This window comes from Triticum aestivum, chromosome 6B, assembly GCF_018294505.1.
Source record: "Triticum aestivum cultivar Chinese Spring chromosome 6B, IWGSC CS RefSeq v2.1, whole genome shotgun sequence".
NCBI lineage: Eukaryota > Viridiplantae > Streptophyta > Magnoliopsida > Poales > Poaceae > Triticum > Triticum aestivum.
The window spans coordinates 722,881,723-722,905,605 of NC_057810.1; the positions used below are offsets into that span (position 1 = coordinate 722,881,723).

The following is a 23,883-nucleotide window of genomic DNA, read 5'->3' on the forward strand; positions in this document are numbered from 1 at the left end:
TGAGGCATTTTTACAAATTTTACTTAAGCAGTACAATTTGCATAGGAGGGAAAAGACCAAACAGGATTAACCTAATCAAAACAAGGTACGAAGACACCGAAAGCATAATCCCCCAATCATGAAGGATTTGATTTTGCATTTCATTTTTATATCTGTTGTCCGAAAGTAAAATATCATTGGCTCTCCTAGCGATAACATGTATAGTCGCTGTACCTACAAGAGGTTGCTCCTTTTTACTTATCTGGGTCTGATTCTAGGACCGAAATCATGTTCAGGATACATGACTGCACATTTTCAGCGCCTTTTTAAATTTTTTTACTCCACTACCCTCTAGCTCTAGTGCGTACAGGGAGGATGCCGACGTTGTAGCCCCTACGGAATTACAAATTAACGAGAGCCTGGTGCAGAGTTAACTAATGAGTCCCATTGTTGAAACTAACATGCAAGGACTTGTGGCCTGGCAAGTCTTGATTAAAAATGGAAAAGTTGTGACCGAGTAATTTTTCACTTTTACCTAAACATGACCGACTGATGGATAGATCTAATTGTTTTTCTTTTAGAAAAGGAGGATAGCCCCTGGCCTCTGCATCATAGTGATGCATACAGCTATAAAAGAAGTTCTGACTAAAAGAGAGCAGCTCCCATTATCCATCTAAACATGCATGGCCTAAGAGTCTGATGCCTGCGACTCAGATCCATTTCAAATCCGTCATCTTTGGTCATGACTTGGATGGGTACTCACATGCCTCTCGTGAGTCCCGATTCCTGAGAACTGACGACGTGCAGCCAAGCCCGCATAGTGGATCGATAAATAGTCAAACTCTGTGTTCATTAGATGTATATATTCTGTTCAGTGTTGCAGCTGGCGGACAGCTATTAGCATTTTCACTAAATTTAAATTTCAAGCTGTAATGGGTTGTTGATGGTGGAGTAAGGAGGTCACATGCAGCTGGCTTGGTTCATGCAATTGAATTTGGCGAGTGAGATTGTTCTTGCGTCTGTACAGCTAGCGTCCATACTTTATAGAAATACAAATTAACAATTGATCCTTGCACGAGAGGGTGATGAGGCTTCGCTGTATCTTGGAACGAGAGCCTGCTGCAGAAATAACTAATGAGTTCTGCTGCTAAAACTAATTAATATGCGAAGACTTGAAGCCTGCCAAGTAGTCTTGATAAAAAATGGAAGTTGTGAAATGATCGAGGTTGCTGACTAAACTTCTATCTATCTAAACAGGACCTCAGAGCCTGAGACCTGCATCTCAGATCCATCCACAAGCAAACACTCACCGGAGAGGGAGATAGACGGAAGCTCGATTTGTGCCGATGGAGGCGACGGCGCTGAGCATTGGCAAATCAGTGCTAAATGGAGCTATTTGGTACGCCAAATCCGCCATCGTGGAGGAGGTAGCTCTGCAGTACGGAGTCCATCGCAACAAGGCCTTCATCACAGATGAGCTGGAGATGATGCAGTCTTTCTTGATGGTGGCACACGATGAGCGAGATGAGCACAATAAGGTGGTGAGGACCTGGGTGAAGCAGGTCCGTGACGTGGCCTATGATGTCGAGGATGGCCTCCAGGACTTTGTCCTCCGCGTCCATGGGAAATCCTGGTGGCGCATCCCTCGCACGTTCCTCGATCGGCGCCATGTCGCCAATCAGATGAAGGAGCTGCGTGCCAAGGTCAAGGACGTGAGCCAGAGGAACGTGCGGTACCACCTCATCAACTGTGCCTCCAAAGCTTCTGACCTCTCCATCACCACTGCTGCAGCCATGTTTGGTATCGATGAAGCAGGAACTCATGCCACAAGTCAGCATGAATCAGGATCAAGATTGGATCTTACTCAGCTGATTGTCAACAACAAGAAAGGCTTGGGCTCAGACCAAACTGGAGTTATTGGAGTGTGGGGAACAAGCGGCACCCTCGGGCATACCTCCATCATCTGGGAGGCCTATGAGAATACAAACATCAAACTCAACTTCCCATGCCGGGCCTGGGTCAGGGTGACGCACCCTTTCAATCGCAAAGAGTTTGTTGAGAGTATAGTGGAACAATTTCGAGGAACCTCTGCAGGGGTGGTTGAATTTCTTCTGGAGCCAGAGGCAAAGAAGACGACGCACGAGTTGGCTCATGAGTACAACGGATATGTCAGCAAGAATAGATACCTGATTGTGCTTACTGAACTATCCACCATTGAAGAATGGCATCGAATAAAAACTTGCTTCCCAGAAAACAAACTGGGAAGCCGAATCATAGTGTCCACAGAGCATGTTGAAGTTGCAAGTTTATGCCCGGGCCAGGAAAGTATTGCATCGGGGCTCAAGCAATTGTCTGCTGAACAGACTATCTATGCTTTCTACCAGCAGGTACTACTTCAAATTCAAATGCAATTTTTTTGTTATTCATCTAGTCTGAAATATGGAGATTTTTATTTTTCAAAAAAGTCACCCCAGATATGAACCATTAAATCAGCTTGGTGTAGTGTGTAGTGGCCAAGATAATCACTGTGGAGCATTTCCAGGGCAGGGCCAAATTAATTTTATGTGTTCGGACAGAGTCGGGAAGGGGAAATTCCTGGTTTAATCCTTCGCAATCCAGAGCAGAGGGAATAGTCCTCTAAGGTGGAACGATCCACTTCTCTCATTCAACCAAACTTGCAAAACTTCTCTCCCTGACTCTAGCGACAGCCCCTGCCTAAGACCCCCCCCCCCCCCTATTCGTCGCCTACCCTAGGGAACTACCATCCAGTGGTGAGGTATCTGCTGCCGTTCAGTGCGAAATACCAAAACTTTCTTGCTCGCCGCCCGGGTGACTAGGCTCGGTGACACGTCTCCTTGAGGCATCACGGCAAGGGTGCAGTGAGCTGTCCAGAAAAGGGTTGGCAACATGGATATTTCTTCCCAGATACAAGCATTATGTTGCAATGCTTTTGGCCAAGCGATTGTCCGTGATGTTGCTATTGTTGTAGTGTTATGTTTGAAGAGGTGGTAGAGCAGAATTTGTTCCGGCAGGTGGAGATTACGTCGTGAGGCCAGGGAGGAGGGTGGAGGAGGCCTGACTAGAGCAGGGAGGCCTGTGAACACACATAATTCGACTTGTTCTAATTTTTGCTTGCCTCATAAGAAAAGGTGGCTCCCTAAATGTATAGAGGGCTGCCTGTGCCTTGCACACGTTGGCATAACTAAATCATACTAGGACTCTTCATTCTAATAGAACACTTTCTCCTCTATCAATACAAATTAAAATTACGTAAGAACTGGACTCTTTCTGCTCTATCAATATGAATTACATAAGAACTGGACTCTTTCCAAATTTGCCCCCTCTTTGAACTGGTTCAGTCTCCACTACTCCACCAGAACTGTCGTACCTTCCAGAGCTGGCTGCAGAGGGTGCGGTCAGGCTACGCACATACGTTTTGCTGTACATGACATGTAGGTGGTCATATAAATATATAATGCTGAGTGCTACTGTTTTTTGTAACTTTATATTCTCTTGTAATACCAGTTAACTTTTTATGTGATGAGTGAAAAGTTGTGTTCGTGTTCTTTTCTACCTTCTGAATTTCTGGACTGCTTTCAGTATCTCTGGAAAAGTCGATCCTTACATGTCATCTCAGCAAAATTGACATGTATACATACTGTTGGAGCTTGATTTATTAATTTTGGTTCATTCTGCTATGTAAAATTGTTGGGTAGCAATAGGGCATGTGCTGAGCTGACTTGTCAATACTTGTTTGAGTGATTCATCATTAAAATTTGATGTACTATCATTTGCTTTTGTTCAGAGGTCCCAAGATGTTACATATTCATGGAAGCCAACATCTAGCTCAATACTACCCTGCACTGCTGAGAATGAGATACAAGAAGAACAATCTAATGATAATACTGATGGAAAGATGATAGTACAAAATATGCCCACACGCATCAACATGATGCCATGTACTTTTGAGGATTTTCAGCTTATTGGGCGGGAGAAAGAAAAGTCTGATATTATTGGATTAATTCGAAAACACGCTTGTACTCAAAAACTTCAGGTGATCGCGCTCTGGGGAATGGGTGGTATTGGAAAAACCACTCTAATCAAAGATGTATACCAGAGACAAGAGGTTAGCGACATGTTTGAGAAACATGCTTTTGTCACAGTTTTGCGACCTTTCAAGCTTGAGGAGCTCCTTAGAAGCTTAGCATGTCAGTTCGAAGCAAAGAAGACCGGCATGGACTTTGCAGGCGATAGCGAAAAAGATATTGCTTTGATGGGAGTTGCAAAGTTGACTGAACTGTTGGGCAGACGTTCACAAGGAAAAAAGTGTCTGATGATTCTCGATGACCTATCATCGGTCATGGAATGGGATAAATTGATGCCGAGTTTACTTGCAATGAAAAATCCAAGCTTGGTTATTGTGATCACAACAAGGCGAGAGGATATTGCTAAACATTGTTGCCAGAAACCAGAGTACATGCAAGAAGCAGAGTGCATACGCTCGCTCAGTGGTCTACAAGACAAACATGCATGTGACCTCTTCATAAATAAGGTACTGGAAGAAAATTACTCTTATTTTTTTGACGAAAAGAACATAATTTGTATTACTGATATTCACACTATTCATTTTGGTATTCCTTTTGTTTAAAGAGTCATTTGAGATTAGTATATTGTAAGCACAACTCCAGCGACCCTAGATATCGATGAGGTATTTCAGAGTGTGTGGCAGAAACATAAGAATGGCCTCCAACGTGACCCATGTTGTAGTTTCATCATGTAGGAATGATAACCTTTTTACCATTTCAGCAATTAAACGAAAACATTTATCATGGTACCTATTGTCTGTGTTTGGTTAGGTCAGCTCGTGTTAGTAACAAGCTGGGAATTCATTGCTTCACCACTTTTCTTATGTCAAATTATACTAGAACTAAAATGAGTTCCATTTCTATGATTTTGTTTCCAATTTGTTCCAAAACTAAGTGTACTTTTTCAAATAGGTTGATATGAACACATGACTAGAGTAGAACTTTTCTTTGTTTCCCATTTTTAAACTTAGCAAAGTCGCAAATTCAAGTTTTAATAATTTAATAGAAATTTCATGGATGCAAAGAATGGATAATAACATCTCCATGTGAATGCTACTATTCTGTAAAAAAACATGGTTAAGAGATGTGCACAGTACCAGATAGTCTGATTTCGTATTTTGTACTTAGGGAATTAATACATCCGGAACTATTTCCTAGTCACTTTAATCAAAAAAATAACGAAAGAGATATTTTAAGTACAAAACAACAACAAAACTAAAAACATAATTACATATGGTCTACTATCTACTCGCCACTGAAACAGGAACAGCCTAGTTAATGAATAGACTAGAAAGATACGTTTGCATGCACACGATTCATTTAATTGTAGAATACTAAAAAGACTAAATATATTTTCCACAATTGTAGGTATTTAAGAATAAATCCACAGATTTGGCCAAGCACTATCCAGAATTGGTTGAACCCGCCAAGCTCATCCTAAGGAAGTGCAATGGACTTCCTCTTGCTATAGTCACTATAGGTGGTTTCTTGGCGGACCAACCAACAAAAACTGCTGCGGAGTGGAGGAAATTAAATGAGCATATCAGTGTTGAGCTAGAGATGAATCCAAAGCTTGAGGTCATAAAAACAGTCCTTATGAAAAGTTATGATGGCTTACCCTATTACCTCAAGTCTTGTTTTTTGTACATGTCCATCTTTTCCGAAGACCGCAATGTTAGCCGGCGACGATTGGTGTACCGATGGATCGCAGAAGGTTACTCGCAGGATAGATCCGGAGCGGATAGATACTTCATGGAACTCATAGAGAGAAGCATGATATTACCAACTCAGCAATCAGTTTACAGCATACAAGGATTTGACTCCTGCCAGCTACATGATCTGATCCGTGATATCAGCATTGCCAAGTCAGTGGAGGAAAATCTTGTTTTCAGGCTGGAGGAAGGTTGTAGCTCGAACACTCATGGTGCGGTGCGTCACCTTGCCATAAGCAGCAATTGGAAAGGAGATGAGCGTGAGTTCCAGAGCACCGTGGAGCTGTCCCGTATAAGGTCATTGACGGTGTATGGCAAGTACAGGCCATTTTACATTTCCAATAAGATGAGGTTTCTTCGGGTGCTGGACCTTGAAGATACAATAGGTCTCACTGATCATCACCTTGAGATCATTGGGAAGCTTATTCATCTCAGATTCCTTTCTCTAAGAAGGTGTTTGGACATCTCCTACCTTCCAGATTCCGTGGGTAACCTGAGACAACTTGAGACACTAGACATCAGATATACACGAATATTGGTGCTGCCCAAAACCATCACCAAGCTGAGCAAGCTACGTTATCTGCATGCTGGCGTGAGTTATGGTGTTAAGGTTCCAGTAGGGATTAGGAAAGTGAATACCCTGCACACGCTGCGGTATGTGAACCTTTTGGAGGGGAATGCCATCATGCAGGAGATAATAAGTCTAACCGGCTTGCGCAAGCTAGGAGTGTTTGGCATCAACGCGAAAAATGGTCCGGAGTTCTGTGTAGCCATTTCTAGACTCAGCTGTCTTGAATCTTTGTCAGTTCGGTCAGAAAAAAAGGATTTACATGACTGCTTGCATGGTATGTCTTGGCCTCCGGAAAAACTGCAGACCCTCAAACTGCGTGGCTGCCTAAATGGTTTGCCAGAATGGATCAAGGGGCTTGAGAATCTCGTGAAGCTCAATCTAGAATTGACCGGGCTACTAGGAGATAGTGAAACCATGCAAGTCATTGGGAACCTACCAAACCTATCCATTCTTCGTTTGCTGGACCGTGGTATTGAAGAACCTATCAGTATCACTTTCCAGGCTGGCCTTTTCAGAAGCCTCGTGGTATTCTATCTTGTTTGCATGCATGTGAAAATCGAATCACTGGAGTTTGAGCAGACAGCAATGCCGAAACTTGAGGTGTTGAGCCTGCGACTATTTGATTCTGCAACGGGCATTTCTGGGCTGGGATTTCTCCCAAGCATCAGGGAAGTACAGCTCATTGTGGAGTTTTACTCATTTCATATCCAATGCACTGAAGATATAACACATAGAGAAGCACACAATGAAGCAAGGCGCAGGGAATACACAGTCAAGGAGGACATCAGGAAGCAGCTCACCAGCAATAAAAATGGTCCCACTTTGAAGGTGCAACATATGTGTCGTCGGGAACAAGAACAGAAGCAGTTTCTGTTAAATTTTGTGCAAACATAACTTCTGTCTCTTCCAGAAGCATACGAGGACTTTTTATGTGGTTATGCTTCAAACCTTCTTTTTCGACGACAAATGTAGTTGTTCAACCTCAACCTGTGCTTTGCAACTCACAGGGCGCAAGCAAGAGGAAGATGAAGCATTAGAAGGACAGGGACTTCAAGTTGCAGGTGTTGTCGTCTGGGTTATCAATTTCTCTTCTGTTTTCTAAGATGGTTGTTTCCATTTCTTTTAGCCTGTACCATAGCAAGTGTGAATGGTACAGTTTGTAGTGTCTGTTAGATTTAATCTTGATTCAGTTATCTGCATGAGTGTTGTTTCCGTTTTGCATGTAGTTTAGTTGATCGAGTAGCTTGCCGAGCTGTTGTAGGTCGATAGGAGTCTTGGTTCATCAGGTGTGCAGGGTAGGCGAGATGCCAGAGATGGATGGAATCTTTGACATGTCACGCTATTGAAAGTAACATGCTTGATCATCAGGAATTGCTTCTGATTTTTTAAGCCCGATAGAATGTTCAGGGTTATACAGTTAACAACAGATGAATTTTTTGAGCTGTGTTTGCGCAGGAATTTCAACAGTCCATGGAAGCTACCTTGCTTGATTTTCAGTAGTTGTTTCCAACTTCTTGAGTCAGATGGTGTCTGCAAACAGCCAGAAATATTTCATGCTGAAATCATAAGAGTCCACTCAACGCACTCTTTATATCTGGGAAACTTCAAGATTTTTTTGAGCACTTTGCATTTTTCGGTTCCCGCGGTCATGGTGTTTCCGTTGTGTACAACACAACAGAGGATGCCTCCATCCTAGCTATGCTGGTGCTGAAATTTTAACAGCCCAGTCCGGTCATACCTGCAACTCCCAATATTCCTGGCAATATCAATTTTTTCGTTTTTTACACAGAATATTACTTTCATGTTTTTTTTCCTGGGATTCAATTTTTTTATTAGGGTATAGGCGTATGTTCTGTTCAGTATCACAGCTGGGGAACATCTATTCACAGTTTCACTGAATTTTGATTTTAATCCGTAATGTTAGGGGGAAGCTTTCCCCACCTGAATTCTATTCACTAGCACATATACCCTTGTGTTGCAACCAATAGGAGGGAAAAAAATGACGTTTAAGCACAATGCCCCATAGTGTCGGATTGAATCCGAAGAACATGCTAGTTGTCCTGTTCATCAAACTGTTCAACAACACAACATAGGGACAGTGGCACCTGGTGACATTAGAAACAATGTACACATAATTTATATATATGAGTGAAGATAAAAAAAAATGCAAATCTCTGCCTTTTGCCCTAGGGGTCTCTCTCTCTCTCTCTCTCTCTCTCTCTCTCTCTCTCTCTCTCTCTCTCTCTCCTGCCCTAAATACTACCACTAATGTGTCCAACTTGACTCTTCATATATAACATGGGTTGGGCCTGCCTTCGCGCTTCGACCTCTTGGGTTGGGTCGGGCCTTCGTCTTCCTTGGCGGTAGTAGTAGTTCCCTGACATCGTGCCGCTGTGCTGCTACCGCTGCTGTTTCCGCCTACTGCGTGCACATCAGGTCCAGCCCTTGCAAGGTTCACAACAGGCCAGCACCATGGCCTATGCTCCCGTGGTCGTTCTCGTGGCCAGCGTCGACATGGAAGCCATTGTTGTGCTCCAACTAAGGTTATTTGTACTCGTGCATGTATACTACTATCTCATCCTCACAAGGCAACATGCTGAGCCAGCTAGCCGGAGAGCGTGCATGCACGTCACGCTGTATGCAGAGAATGGGGACGCGAGAAGCATGCAGGAGGCGATGAGAAGAGATAATCATGGCTTGTGGGACAAGCGGGAGGGGTAAACGTGATTTCCTATATTTTTTCCCATCCAAACAAGGTATTATTGTACAGACTAATCTTAACAAAAAATGGTTTCCCTAAAATCAATTTCCCAATATCTCACATCTAACTATCTAAGGGCATGTACAATGATGTTGTCTTAGAAGTGCCACGTAGAATAAATACTAAGATGGAGGAAAGAGAATTCGTAAGAAAACGTTTTTACGAATAGCTAGTTATTCTAGATAATACTTAAGAGATAACCTAGTGTAGACATATTTTTATTCTCATCTCTAAATTACATGCAAACCGTAAGATACGTCTGTCTTATCAACCACTGCACATTGCCCTAAAACTTCATATCCAAACAACTAGGCCTCCCAGTCAGAGCAGCGCTAGCAGCTTGCTCGGTCGCCACCGCCCTTTGTTCGCTTGGTTGACCTGATGACTGGTTTGACATCCATAGCTGACTAGGTGAACATTGACTTTTCTCTAAAAAATTCACATAAATAAAAAAACAAAAATTTGGGAAAATAGTTAACGGAATTAGAAATAAGTTCAGGAATGTGCAAAAAATAAGTTCATGAATTTTTTAAATATTTTAGGAATTCTAAAAAAGTTTACAAATTTGGAAAAGTTCACAAATATGAAAATTGCTAATAAATTTTTTCAAGAATTTTTATTTGTTTTTTTTGAATTTATAAAAAGGTTTGTGACTTTAAAAAAGTTCAAGAGTTTGAAAAGAGTTTGCTAATAGTTTTTTAAAAAGGAAAAAGTAAAATAAAAAAAGGAAAAAGTGGAAGAAAAAAGCCGAGTACAAATCCGAAAAAGGGTAAACAATAAAATAATCCTAGTAGAAAAAGGTAGAACTTTTTTAGAAAAAAATCAGGCCAGGTGCTTCATCTTCCCAAAACTAGCCTAGAAGCTTCCTAAAACGGGACAGAACTCCCGCTGAAATACGCTTAAATGGGCTGCCCAATTGAAGGAGGCGTGTCAGCAGCAGGTACGAATAAGGCATTAAGCCTCTATTTTATTCCCAGGCACTGGTGAAGCAGCAAGACCATTAATTAAGGAGTACCTCTTGCAACTGTCACTCCCACCTTCTCAGAGGTTGACAAGTGGCGCACTACATGAGTTCCACTTGTCGCATCCGGGAAGTTTTCTCTATTTTCCATAGATTCGTTTATTTAAAATATTTTATCTCTTAAACCGTGCGTCCAAATTCCAAACCGTTTTCACCGTTGAATTTCTCGCATTGAGATCTTTGAAACTAGATCTCATGTTAATAGGCTTTGAAGAACTTATTTTCATGAAAAAGCAAAAAGAAAAACTCAAACAGGAAGCAAGTTTTTCTCCCCATTTTTCCTTACCGAGGGCCACAACTGTGCCTCCATGAAAAGCAAATATGTGCCTCCACAAAAAGCAAATGTGTGCTACTCGTGGAAGCAAACAATCAAGATTTTCTCCTTTCCGAGAGGAGGAAGCAAATCTGTGCCTCCATGAGAAGCAAATTTGCGCCTATTGTGAAAGCAAAAAAAATACGTTTTTTTTCTTTCCGAGAGGCACAACTGTGTTTCTCGTGGATGCAAATCCGTGTCTCCTGCAGAAGAAACAAACCATGTTTATTTTTTTACTTTTCCAGGAGATACGCCGAAGCAAATTTCAGCCTCCACGAAAGCAAATCTAAATCTGTGCCTCTTGTGATATAATTTTTTTTACAATTTTCCCCTTTCAAACGGTAGAACAGTGCCTCTCGAGAACCATATATGTGCCTTTCATGGAAGAAGAAGAAAAAAAATGTGTTTTTCGCACAATTTGTTTTTTGATTTCTTTTCCCTCCAAAACGTAGGGAAAACCTGGTGAAAACCGAAAAGTGAAAAATAAATAAAAAAATATATCTAAAATCCAAGAATACGTAAAAAAAATAGAAACAGCCCTAAGGGAGCGCCCCGCATGCGACACATGCCGGTGGCTGAAAGCGTGCCAAGTGATGCACTCTCGCCCATCAAAATGACCGTTGCGGGGCTTCTGCAAGGGGTGCTCCTTGATTAGTTGCACCCGTGAAGTAGAAGGGTGGCAAACCCGAAGATAAGGCGCAGGGTCGGCCTTAGGTCCATTGGGCTTGAGCAAACCAAACCATATACGTCAACGTTGAATAGCCCAATGGTCTCTTTGGGCCTGCACTCACTCACTAGGGTACAAGTCTCAGCACAAACCACGTGCAAGAATAATTGATAATCCGAATTCTCTCAGTGCAAGAATGTTGAAAGCAGTTTATTTTCCCTGAGAAGGATTTTCTTTTAGCCAAGGTTGGAACTCACCCCTCGCAAATTTGGAGAGCATTAACAGAAGGGTGTAACACTCTGAAATTGAGTCTCATCCGGCGCATAGGTGATGGTGCTTCCAAAAATATCTGGAACATGAATTGGAGGTGGTGCTTCCACAAATAACTGGAACATGAATTGGATTCCTAGAACGGAGAATATGAGACCAATCATTGCTCGCATTGCACACCCGCCACAACTTGTTTCTGAGTTGTTGGATATCTCTAATGCAAGGTGGAATGAGCAGTTACTATAACAGGTATTTTTGCCTTATGATGCGAGAGCTATTATGCAGATTCCTGGAAGTACCCGAGCTATGGAGGATTTTTGGTCTTGGGGCTTTGAGAAGAATGGTATATTCTCTTGTACGGCCAGCTTACCAATTGGTGATTGATATTAAGAAGAGAAGAGGAGAATGGTTAGAGGAACATGCGGTTTCTTCCAATACAAGCCGAGATGAAAATTCCTGGGACACTTTGTGGAAGGTAGCAGTGCCTATGAAGCTCAAGATGTTCTTGTGGCGTCTATCGAAGAAATCCATCCCTACTAAGGATGTTCGCAAGAAGAGAAATATGGCCACACATGATGATTGCTTCGTGTGTGGAGCCCAGGACTCATGGAGGCACAGTCTAATAGAATGCAACATGGTGCAGTGCGTTTGGATATTGGTAGACCACAACCTTTTGGAACACATGATTGCGACAACGGAACCGTCAGCTCGCAACTGATTATTTGCAATGATGGAAGTGTTAAGCCATGAGGCTCTTAGTCGTATGGTAGTTACTTTATGGCTATTTGGCACTCGCGAAGGAAGCTGATCCACAAAGGAAGTCAACAGAGCCCTCATGGTGCAAATTCCTTCGTCACAAACTTCATCATGGAGCTTGACCAAGTGGCACAACAACACTCACATGCAATACCAAGGCCGGTTCAGAATCAGAGGAGGGGACAGTGGATAGCTGAAGCCGAAGGAACTGTTAAGGTTAATGTCGATGCGGGTGTCTCAACAGACCGTAATATAGGTACTGCAGCGGCGATCTGCCGGGATCGTGATGGCACTTACCTGGGATCTTCGATGTTGGTCATCATGGGATTAATTGATCCGTCCACACTGAAAGCAATCGCAAATAGGGAGGCACTTGCGCTAGCTCAAGATCTGGGAATGCAAAACATACTGGTGGCCTTAGATTGCAAACAAGTGAAAAACTATATTCATCATGGTGCTGGAGGTGACTATGGTGTGATAGTTAGAGAAATATTAGAGACTTCTGTAATTTTTGATTCAGTTTCTATCTCGTTTGAACTTAGAGCTTGCAACTTTGAAGCTCATAGATTAGCTAGGTATATATGGTCTTTCCCTGGCAGTGGGAAGACATGTTTGGCTGGCTGATACGTCAGAACCAGTTGCTTTTCCTATAAACATCATTACAGATCAATAAATACCTCTAGGGTCTTCTTTGCCTCCCGCCAGCGCCGGTCCGCCCCGTCTCCGGTGGCCTTAGGGCCATGCAGGCAAGTGGATTTAAGCCCTTGCCGGTGGGAGGGCTCCATTTTTTTATTTTTATTTTTGAGTTTTGTTAGGGTTTGTGTCCTACTCAGGAAGCCGAAATTAAAGGTCTCCCTGCCTAGCCCCCGTTCCGGTGATGTGCCTAGCATCGTCGGTGGGCGTGTGGAGGTGTGTCTCCGGCGGATCTGTCTTTGGTGGATCTGCTCGGATCTGTTCGTCGTTCGTCTGTGATCCTGTGTCTTCAAGTTGGATCCTTTTGATCTACACTCTTCATCGGCGGCGGTTGCTGTTCTGGTGCATTGGTTCTATGGGGCCTTAGCATGACGACTTCCTGACTGTCTGCTACAACAAGGTCTGCCCAGCTCCGATGATGGAGGGGCGATGACAGCGGCGTGCCTTCGGCTCGGTTCAGTGCTTGCAGTCATTGCTAGGTGATTGAAGATGAATAGATTGAAAAAATTTCTCGCAAATACCTAGCTGTTTTCGTGCAAAAAGAAAAAAGTAACATGGCAACAGCAGTGGTACTTGAAGGGCACGCTCGCATGTCTATGTCTTTGGGGTGAACGTACGTGTGGAAAATGTGTAGGAATATTTGTGACTAGACCCGTCAATTGGCACGTACTCTGCCCGCCAAGGTGGCCCAGAGATTAATTGGATGGTTCTCAGTAGTTCCCTGCACTGCACGGCCAGAAGTGTAAACTTATCCTCCTCCATGGCCACAAAACCAGACGTACCTTGACCGTTGAAAATTTGCAAGGCGTAGTGCTCCCAAGCGGCTAGCATCATATCAGCTGGCCAAACAGCGCTCGGCATGCAGCGACAAGGTGACGACCGCAAAAATTAAAAGAATTTCCCCCGGAATTACTTAAAAAAAAATAAACATGCTGGTGGTAACTGACCGTAACATCCGATGGGGAATCCAGCTTTTAATACGCGCTCGATGCGTACAGAGGCAGCATGCATACACTCTCAATACCTAGAACAGACTTGCCCGCCGCCGGAGCCACGATGATCGCCGTGTGCTTTTTGTTGGCGTGCTTGGGGGCAGCTCTGCAGCCAACGTCGGCCGCCGAGGATGGAAGGGGTGGGATCTTGCATATCCCTTCCGCTGCCGACCTGGCTCGGGCTCGCTGCCCTTCCAGATGCGGCGGTGTTGCCCTTCACTATCCGTGGGGGATAGGGCCGGGCTGCTTCCGGCAAGGCTTCGAGCTCACGTGCAACAACACCACTAGTCATAAGAAGCTCTTTCTGGCAAGGCTTCGAGCTCACCTGCAACATCACCGCAGGTTATATGAGGCTCTTTCTGCCCAACACTACCACTGAGATCCTTGAGTTACCTCCTGGAGATACTTTGCTTCGGGTCCCTCCTATCCACTTCAACGTCCCCATGAAACCAGGTATGACCGACACCTATAACATGTCATGGGAGGTCCCTGTTAAAGGTGTTATGATCTATGGAGGAGAATCTAGCTTGTTCGTTGTTGGTTGTGGTGTGAGTGTTTACTTGTTTGGCCATGATACCGACGACCCCATCGGTAGTTGCATGAGTATTTGCCTCGACGACAAAGTGGCCATGAAGGAGGCAAATGCAAACAACTTCAATGGCGATGGTGGGATGGGATACTGTTCCATCCGTTTGCAGCGGGACGTTCCAGCATTCGGGTTGGTAGTTGACCGCCTCAAAGGCGCATCTGCACTAGCAGGTCAAGGTCAAGGGCTCTCTAATAGTAGTATCAAAGTTTTCTTGGCGGGAGATTACAAATTTCATACGGTTGACATCTATTCAAGTAAGATAGACGAACGAAATGTTGCATGGCCATATTTTAGCATGGCCATCACGGATCAACCAAACTGTGAAAATGCTCGGAATAACAAGTCAAGCTATGCTTGTAGCCATTACAGCGATTGCCTGGATATGCTGCCATCTGGAGGCTACGCCTGTTTCTGCCGCAGTTACACAAACGACGGCAACCCCTACCTTATAGATGGTTGTGAACGACCAGGTCAGCAATCTACTCTTTAATCAGTAATATAAAAATATTGAACTGCCATGTCATGAATATTGGACTCATATATGCATCATTGAATATTATGGTAATTTTTGCACCAAGACTGTAACTTTTCTCTCCTTCTCTATGCTCGTCATCATTTTTTATAGAATTTTTTTGCTTACTAGTTTAAATAAAATTAGTTCTACATACAACAAATCAGACAATAATTGTTTCTTGCCCAAAACTCAAAATTGCAAATCATAGAGGTTGGAAACTTAGGACACGTCTTTTCTTCAGAATCTTTTGACACATTCGGATATACTAATGTTATTGATATATTGTTTACTAGTGCCACATGGGGTAACTTAACTCCCAGTTATCATATTGTCTCTACTAATGCAGAATTCTAACAAGGTGTTAATAAGACTTATGTTGCTTTTGGTACTCCCTCCGTCTCGGTGCATAAGGCATGCTCGTAGTTCTAGATCGTCAATTTAACTTGGAACATTTGTGTTATATGTAATAAAAAATATATTTAGAAAATACATTTGCATATGAATCCAATGATATACTTTTGAAGACATATAACATTGTTTCAGGTTGATGCAACTACCTACTTTAATAAAATGGTTGTGCGCATTGCTTGATGCGGAGGTGGGGATAATCCTTCTTTTAAAAAAACACGGTTTTAGGTAGTCAAATCAAGGACCCAGAACTACACGCATGACCTATGCACCGAGATGGAGGGAGTAGTATCCACCCAATTGATGAGATTGGTTTTCCACAAGTAGTGTACCTCTTTTCTTTATAATGTTTTAGCTGGCAATTAAACATGGTATTATTAATTAATGATTTAATAAGTTGTATATCCAGTCTAGATAGGATGACCATTAATTCGCATAATCTTAACGTAACTTCTCGTGTGGCAGTCTCCTAGTGTGACTTCTTCCTATGTCAATCTACTTGCAGCGCATTACAATCCCAATCAAAAAGGCGGTTGCACCAAATTTTGCGGGAACACACATATTCACTTCCCTTTTGGGCTTGAAAAGGGTTGCTACGCTGCTGAAAAGTTTCGACTTAACTGTACATTAGACAACATCACAATTCTTGATCGAGGGGTTGACAATTTTGATGATGGGGCCAAATTTATTGTGGCCAAAATTTCAGTGAATGAAGGATATCTTACTGTTAGTGAAACACAAAATGACTCAAGGTACGGTAACGAAGGGATCGCGGTAATTGGGTATCAAAGCAATGGGCAGTGGGAAATACAAGACATCTCTTTAGATGGTTTTCATTTATCTGAAGAATATGGTATGAAGATGTGGTGGTCTATCGATAATTTGACCTGTTCAGAGGCTACGAGCAAGCAAAGAAGTGATACGTACGCATGTCGTAGCAGCAATAGCACTTGCATTATTGTCAACCAACTAGGCTACAAGAATGTGACAATGCTGCTCGGCTATCGTTGCCAGTGCTCTAGAGGTTTTGATGGAAATCCATACATATTGAATGTATGCCAAGGTAAACACACTACAACTGCCGGTACAAATTGTTTTCCAACTGCACGGACGGTTTTCCATGTACATGAAATGATTGACTGAAACATTGCAATGATAAATCTAGCAAGATTCATGTCATTCCATTTGTTGGCATCTTTAGCCAAATAATTTATCCAATTTTAGTGGATTTAGGCTAAACATGCTACTCAAATCATACAACTCATTAACGTATCTAATTTTAGTTATGTTCATCACATGATGTAGAGACTCGATAATGATCATTTTACTTTAAAAATTGTAAATTATGGTACATTATGTAAATTGTCCTAGCCACGCACAAGTACTATATTTTTTAGCTAATTCATGAAAATGACAACATAGGGATTGATCCTTGTTTGAGCTAACACTGAATATCACATGCATATGATTAATCTTATATAACATTTTTTGGTATTTTGAAACGTGTTCATACAAACTTCCAGAATATAGTGGCATTTAAATACAACTAAACAAGTAAATTCACCTCACGGAAATAATATGCTATTCACAAATATGAAATCAAACATATGTGTATAATGTCAGGTTTCTACATAGTTTGGTTGTTTACTAGCATGTGCTCAGAAACAATAATGACCAATCGTGTATTTTGAAGTTCGCATTGCTTCATAGGGTAGTTTTATTTTTTCTTGGATGAGTGCTAGGCCAAGGTAACCTAGCTATGGTTCTGCCATTTCTACCAAATATTTTCAGGCATCATTTGTTGCTCACATACCTACGATTTACAGATGTCAATGAGTGTTTGTTGATAAATATTTGTAACGGCCCCTGCCTAAATTACCCTGGAGGCCATAGTTGCAGCGAGTGCACCCATGGAAAAGAGTTTGATCCAAGACAACTCAAATGTGTCATGTCAACAAAGAGACGCAATCTTCTCTTAGGTAAATCATATCGAATTTATATCACTCCCCTCGGTACAAATTGCAACTTGCAAAATGGGATATTTTTTCATAATAACTACTATTGGATGTATAGGTATCGCAACTGGAATTAGTTACGGCCTTGGTGCCATTATTCTTGTGCTAGGTGCAACAGTACTCATCAACAAGTGGAAGAGAGGCATACAGAAGAGAATTCGAAGGGCATACTTCAAGAAAAATCAAGGCCTACTCCTGGAACAACTAATATTAGATGAAAGTGCCACAAAGAAAACAAAGATATTCTCCTTGGAGGAATTAGATAAAGCAACCAACAACTTTGATGTCAATCGTATTCTTGGTCGTGGAGGACATGGCACAGTTTACAAAGGGATTCTATCCGATCAACGTGTAGTGGCCATAAAAAAGTCTAAGCTGGTGGAGCAAACTGAGATTGACCAATTTATCAACGAGGTTGCCATCCTGTCACAAATCATTCATCGGAATGTGGTCAAGCTTTTTGGTTGTTGTCTCGAAACAGAAGTGCCTTTGCTAGTTTATGAGTTCATATCCAATGGCACACTATATGATCTTCTGCACATTGATGTAAGTGTTCAATGCTTACTTTTATGGGGTGATCGCATTAGGATTGCTGTAGAAGCTGCAGGTGCTCTTCCTTATCTCCACTCAGCCGCTGCGATACCAATTTTTCATAGAGATGTCAAATCTTCCAATATACTCCTAGATGACAACTTTACTACCAAGGTTTCTGACTTTGGTGCTTCGAGGTCTTTATCACTTGATCAGACACATGTAGTGACAATTGTGCAAGGAACTTTTGGTTACTTAGACCCCGAGTACTACCACACCGGGGAGCTAAGTGAGAAGAGTGATGTTTATAGCTTTGGAATTATACTGGTGGAGCTTCTATGAGAAAGAAGCCAATTTTTATTAATGAACAAGGTATAAAACAAAGCTTGGCTCATTACTTTGTGGAAGGACTTCAGCAGGGAGTTCTCATGGAAATCATGGATCCCCAAGTTGCAGAAGAAGCGAACCAGAATGAAATTGATGACATTGCCTCAGTTGCGGAAGCATGCTTGAAAACCAAAGGAAGAGAAAGACCTACCATGAAAGAGGTAGAAATGAAATTGCAACTCCTAAAAACTAGAAGATTAAGGAGTCAACTTCCTCCCATAAATGATGGAGAGATCGAGTCACTTGGGTACCTAAATGGTGCTAGCTCTCATGCACAAAGCAACAGCATTGTCAGTAATGTTGGCTTAACACCTACATGTAGCTCCGGAAAGTACAGTCTGGAGCAAGAGTTCTTGAACTCGGCTAGCTTGCCACGCTAGCGAAGCACACAATGGGATGATCATCTGCTTACTAAGCTTCTCAGGTGCATGTTAGTTACCCTAGACGTACTTATATAGTAAAACTATGTAATATACGTAGTTCCTTTTAGTGGGAGTATACCATGTAAATTCCTGAATTGTGTTTGTAGCTTATCTTATGTGTGTAATCTCTTTAGACGACAACTCGTCGAAATTAAGCTACGGTGGTGAATAAAGGTATTTCACCGTGTTTTTTTTAAATTGTCGTACACATTTCTCATCGCTCATATTTTTTTTTTGAAACTGTCACCGGGGGGGAAAGACTCCCCACCTGAATATATTTCAAAAGCATTTTGTTACAAACTTAGACAAGTTGAGAGGTAAAATAGTCCCGCCATAGGCCGGCGTAAACTTTGTCCTCCGCCTTCTTAAGGCGATGAGACCACAAAGTAAGGTCCGCAATGATGCCCCTAGTAACATCATGGGGTGAAACATCTATATCCCTAATCCCTAAAAGTTTTAGCATTACGGGCGTCCCAAATTTTCCAAATGATAAGAAGAAGAATGAGAGGCCATACTGACTCAGGGAGACCCGGGTGCCCATGGGAGACCCAAAGATGTGCGAAGGGGGTAGAGCAAGGGTGTAGACCAATGGCATCCCAAATGGCACGAGTTGCCGGACAATGGAGGAAGATGTGTGCCCGGTCTTCGGACGCAGCAGCGCATCGGGGGCATGCAGCAGAGTCGATGATGGACTTACGGAGCAGGTTTGCCCGTGTGTTAAGTCAGTCGAGGTAGAAGAGCCAGCCGAACACCCTAACTCTGCTGGGGACACGCGAGTCCCAGATACGAGCAAGAGTAGGGTCGGCCAGTTGAGAAGCCATCGCATCGTAGGCGCCCTTGGTGGTGAAGGCGGCGCCATTAAGTAGGGTCCTGGCGTCGGGGGCACCCGTTAGGCTGACATCCTGCAACAGTAATCTCAAGAAAGCAAGTTCATTGGAAGCAGTTAATAGCCGGCTACGCAGGCCCAGATCAATCCCATCCATCAGTATAGTGGTGTTTTGGGGAAAAAGAATATGCATTTTTTTATGTGTGAAATCTTTTCTCTTCCCCTTTCGAGCTGTCGCGAGTGGTGGCTTGTCGTCGCCGGCCGGTAGAGTGCTCTACCTGGGCAGTTTGTTCGGAGGCAGGTTGCGAAGCCCCGCCGTGGAGCAGCAGCAGCCCCTCCGCCCCGGCGGTTGGAAACAGGGACATAGGGGTTAGTGGCGGGGCTGTGGCTGCAGCTGCTCCGACTGGCGTGCGTGCCCGCTGCACCGAGGTGCCCGTCGCTGTACTGGGGCTGCGCTTCCTCTTAGGCGGCAACTCCTAGAACACCGTATTCCCCTCCGACCCACTAGCCACTGCTCTGCATACTGAAATACGCTTACCATTTTTTAACCCTATCATCGATGTAGAACCTACTCCCTCCATTCCTAAATATAAGACTTTTTTGAGATTTCAACACATGCCGTGAGAAATGAGATGCACAGGTCAGGTTAAAATCGGCTTATAAAGGAGCATAGAGAAGAAAAGGAGGGCCGAGCTATCTCAACTCCTAGAGCAGCAAAGTCAGAAATACCAATGCTACCCTGCTCACGGCATACCGAATGCGAGAAAAGGCTCCCGACAATGGCTCAATGATAAATTGAATCTTGTTATCCTCCGTGATCACCTGCAGCTACGCCTTCGGTGTTGGGTCTGTTGAACATGTGTATATGTACGAAGGTCTGGGTTTCGTATGCAGTACCTGTAGTGCCGGTCTCCCTTTGTATGTACGTGTATTTTAGAAAACACGATACCGGTCGCACCCCGTGTACCTATATATATGTGCCTAGTGCAGGATCAATCAATTATCGATGCATACAATCATTCTCCACGTGGTATCAGTTTTTTAGGTTTTCTTCTTGCTTCCGCCGCCGCCGGCCGTGCGCTACCCGCACCGGCCGCCGCGGCTGCAACCCGCTACCCCGAGCTGCACCTGATCTTTAGGTCTGATCCATCGCAACGCCGCCAGCTCCAAACTCCTAGCCACGCACGTTGCCTTGTCACTAGCTAGATAGCCTACCGATCCCAATCCAAAGCAACGCCGCTAGCTGCAACTCCCAGCAACGCACGTCGCCTTGTCGCCTACCGATCCACCAAGTCGCGCCCGAGCCGCTCGCCCGCATCGATCGCTTGGCTCGCGCCGCTAGCCTGCGTCGCCTCGATCGCCAGTAGCCTACCGCGTCGCCACCTTCCACCCGACTTTCGCATCACTCGCGCCGCGCCACACCGCCGCGCCGCCATGACTTGCTCCGGCTCCTCCTTCTACAACCCCTTCACCGGGCCGGACCTTGCTGACATCCGTGACATCAACATCTACGACCGCGTCCCTGTCGTCTTTGATGTCACCGACGTAATGTACTTCGCGTGGAAGACGTACTTCTCGTTGCTCTTTCGCGAGAACAATCTCGTGGATCACATTGACGGCTCCGTCGACTCCTGCGCCATGGTGGACAACTTCGAGTGGATCGCGATCGACGCCACGCTCATTCGGTGGTTCTTCACCACCATCTCGAAGGACCTGTTTCACACGGTCGTGAGTGTGGGTCAAGCTCAATAGCCTCTTCACCGACAACAAGCTTCGGCGCCGCGTTTTATTGCAGCAGAAATTTTTCGACTGTCATCAGGATGATCAGTCTATAGATGACTACTGCCGCCGCTTGAAGACGTTGACGGATGAGCTCCATGACATCGGCGCCAAGGTTGATAACGACCTCCTCCTCAGCACGCTCACCGCCGGCCTCAACGAGGACTTCGGTAACGCTGCCTCCAACCTCTCCCTCATCACGGAGTCCTCTTTTTCCAAGTTTGTGGCATACTTGCGGTTAAAGGAGCGCCGGATGAAGGAGGTCAAGAAGCGTGTGCAGCACCATGCCCTCACCGCCGGCACCTCGTGTGGTGCGCCACCCGCGAATGCGCCCCGCCACCAGCCGGCGCCCCCCCCCCCCGCGCCTCCGGGATTCTACCCCCTCCAACCCGCGCCCCACGCCCCCCCTCCCCCCCCCCCCCCGCTGCCCCCAGCAGCCGCAGCAGGGTGGCGGGCGCCGCGGCAACCGCCACGGGGGCGGTCGCAAACAGGCGCAAGCGGGGGCTCCTCGTCGGCAGCAGCAGCAGGCCACCCTGCCCTGGACTTACAGCACCAACCCATGGACGAGCGTCGTACACGCGTACTCGATGCCGGTCCCGCGGGCTCCCACTCCGGGCATCCTCGAGCCTCGTCCGGTGAGCCACCAGGCGCTCTTCACCGTGTAGAACGTCGCCCCCTACAGCGGCTACGGCGCCGCGCCCGTGCCCGCGCCTACCTACGGCGCCGCGCCGGTCTACGGAGCCTATGGCGTCGCTCCCGCGCCAGTCTACGGAGGGTTTCTCCCTCCCCAGGTGCCGCCACCGTGGGATCCGGCCCTCCTCGCTGCTCTGCACTCGGCTCCGTCGCCAAGTACCTACGGTGGCGGAGGTGACTGGTACATGGACTCGGGCGCCACCGCTCACATGACTGCTCATCCCGATAACCTCACGTCTTCCACTCCCATTCATACTCCCACTCGCATCACTGTTGGTAACGGTTCCTCCCTATCCATTACACATGTCGGTCATATGTCGTTTCCTTCTACCTCTACTCGCTTTAACATGTCTAATGTTCTTGTTTCCCCTGAACTAGTTACCAATCTTGTATCTGTCCGTCGGCTTACTCGTGAGAATCCTATCGCTGTTGAATTTGACGACATTGGCTTTTCTGTGAAGGGCGCCCGTACAGGGATGGTACTTCACCGATGTGACAGCCCGGACGAGCTTTACCCGGTGCATCCTTCTGGCGCCACCACCACCCGTCCTGTCACCCTCGCCGCTAGTGTCGATCTCTGGCACGCCCGCCTCGGTCACCCCAACTCCACAGTTTTGCATCGGATTCTTCAGAGTTTTTTTCATTCTCATGTAATAAGGTTGACGACCACTCCTGTGAGGCCTGCCGTCTTGGCAAGCATGTTCGTCTCCCCTTTAGCGAGTCTATACACATTTCTACTTTTCCGTTTCAGTTATTGCATAGTGATGTCTGGACGTCCCCTGTTGCGAGCAACACGGATTATTTATACTATTTGGTGATATTGGATGATTTCTCCCATTATGTGTGGACGTTCCCCTCCGTCGCAAGTTCGATGCTCTCGCCACACTCACTGCTTTTTATTCATGTCACCACACAATTCGGTCGTTCTATTCTTGCCTTGCAAACTGACAATGGAAAAGAGTTTGACAATATCGCCGTCCGCAATCTCCTTGCGTCGCATGGCACTATCTTCCGGCTCACTTGCCCCTACACGTCACAGCAGCATGATCGCGCCGAGCGTGTCCTCCGCACTCTTAATGATCGTGTCCGCACGTTGCTCTTCCACTCCAACGTGCCTCCTTGGTTCTGACCTCAATCAATCAATTATCGATGCACAAAATCATTCTTCACAGGGTCTAACCCTAGCTAGCTCGAACTAGTTTTCAAAAATGGAGGTAGACGAAGCAAACAGGGTCTTGTTTGTATCTGGCAACGTACGCCACGGCGCGGAACGCCCCTTTTTTCTCCTCTTATAGCTGGCTACACACCAGATCGTAACAAACAGAAACGAATACAGCCGGCTATATAGCCTGCCAACGTAGCGCCCACGAAGGCAACGCTCACCCAGCGCACGCACGCACGCGCGACTCGGTCTCTACCCGTACGTGGGTCCACCACTCGTCCGCGAGACCTGGGCGCTCCTCCGGTTGCGCCTGCTGCACGCTATCTCGATCGCCACAAACCGGCTAGACTTGACCCAAACTAGACCTAGACACAAACGCACACACGCTGGTGATCACCGTCACACACCCAGCACGGTTTATTCTCTAACATCCAGGACGGCCGCTTCCTGGCGAGCGGCGGCTTGGTCACAGATGGCCTCGCCGATCGCACGCTGCTCCGCGTCGAAGTTGGGGTTTCCCGCGGTCATGGCCACCACGGCCTTTTAGCTGCGTATGTGCAGCAATTTTAGAAGTCAACTCAAGAAACTAAGCTTGATTTTCAGCTCAACAACCCACAACGTGCATGCACGTTCGCCATGGATCTTGATAAATAGTCAAACTTTGTGCTGGCATATACTCCATCATGGACAGCTATTAGCATCAAAGCCGTATGGATTTATTTATTTTCTAAACTTTA

At 45.1% G+C, this 23,883-nt stretch overlaps 1 protein-coding gene and 1 pseudogene across 1 annotated transcript; both read left to right on the forward strand.

Annotated features, from left to right (window-relative positions):
- Positions 1-208: 208 nt before the first annotated feature.
- LOC123135215 (disease resistance protein Pik-2) lies at positions 209-7,708 on the forward strand. Its single transcript, XM_044554289.1, has 3 exons — positions 209-2,366; positions 3,785-4,531; positions 5,433-7,708. The coding sequence occupies exons 1-3, from the start codon at positions 1,326-1,328 to the stop codon at positions 7,239-7,241; spliced, it is 3,597 nt and encodes a 1,198-aa protein (XP_044410224.1). The 5' UTR covers positions 209-1,325; the 3' UTR covers positions 7,242-7,708.
- Positions 7,709-13,843: 6,135 nt separating this feature from the next.
- On the forward strand, positions 13,844-18,854 carry LOC123140041 (wall-associated receptor kinase 4-like; annotated as a pseudogene).
- Positions 18,855-23,883: the final 5,029 nt, after the last annotated feature.

Coding starts and splice junctions, on each gene's coding strand:
- LOC123135215 (XM_044554289.1), top strand. CDS start 1,326: ATGGAGGCGACGGCGCTGAGCATTGGCAAATCAGTGCTAAATGGAGCT. Junction 2,367..3,784: donor TCTATGCTTTCTACCAGCAG/GTACTACTTCAA, acceptor GCTTTTGTTCAG/AGGTCCCAAGATGTTACATA. Junction 4,532..5,432: donor GTGACCTCTTCATAAATAAG/GTACTGGAAGAA, acceptor CCACAATTGTAG/GTATTTAAGAATAAATCCAC.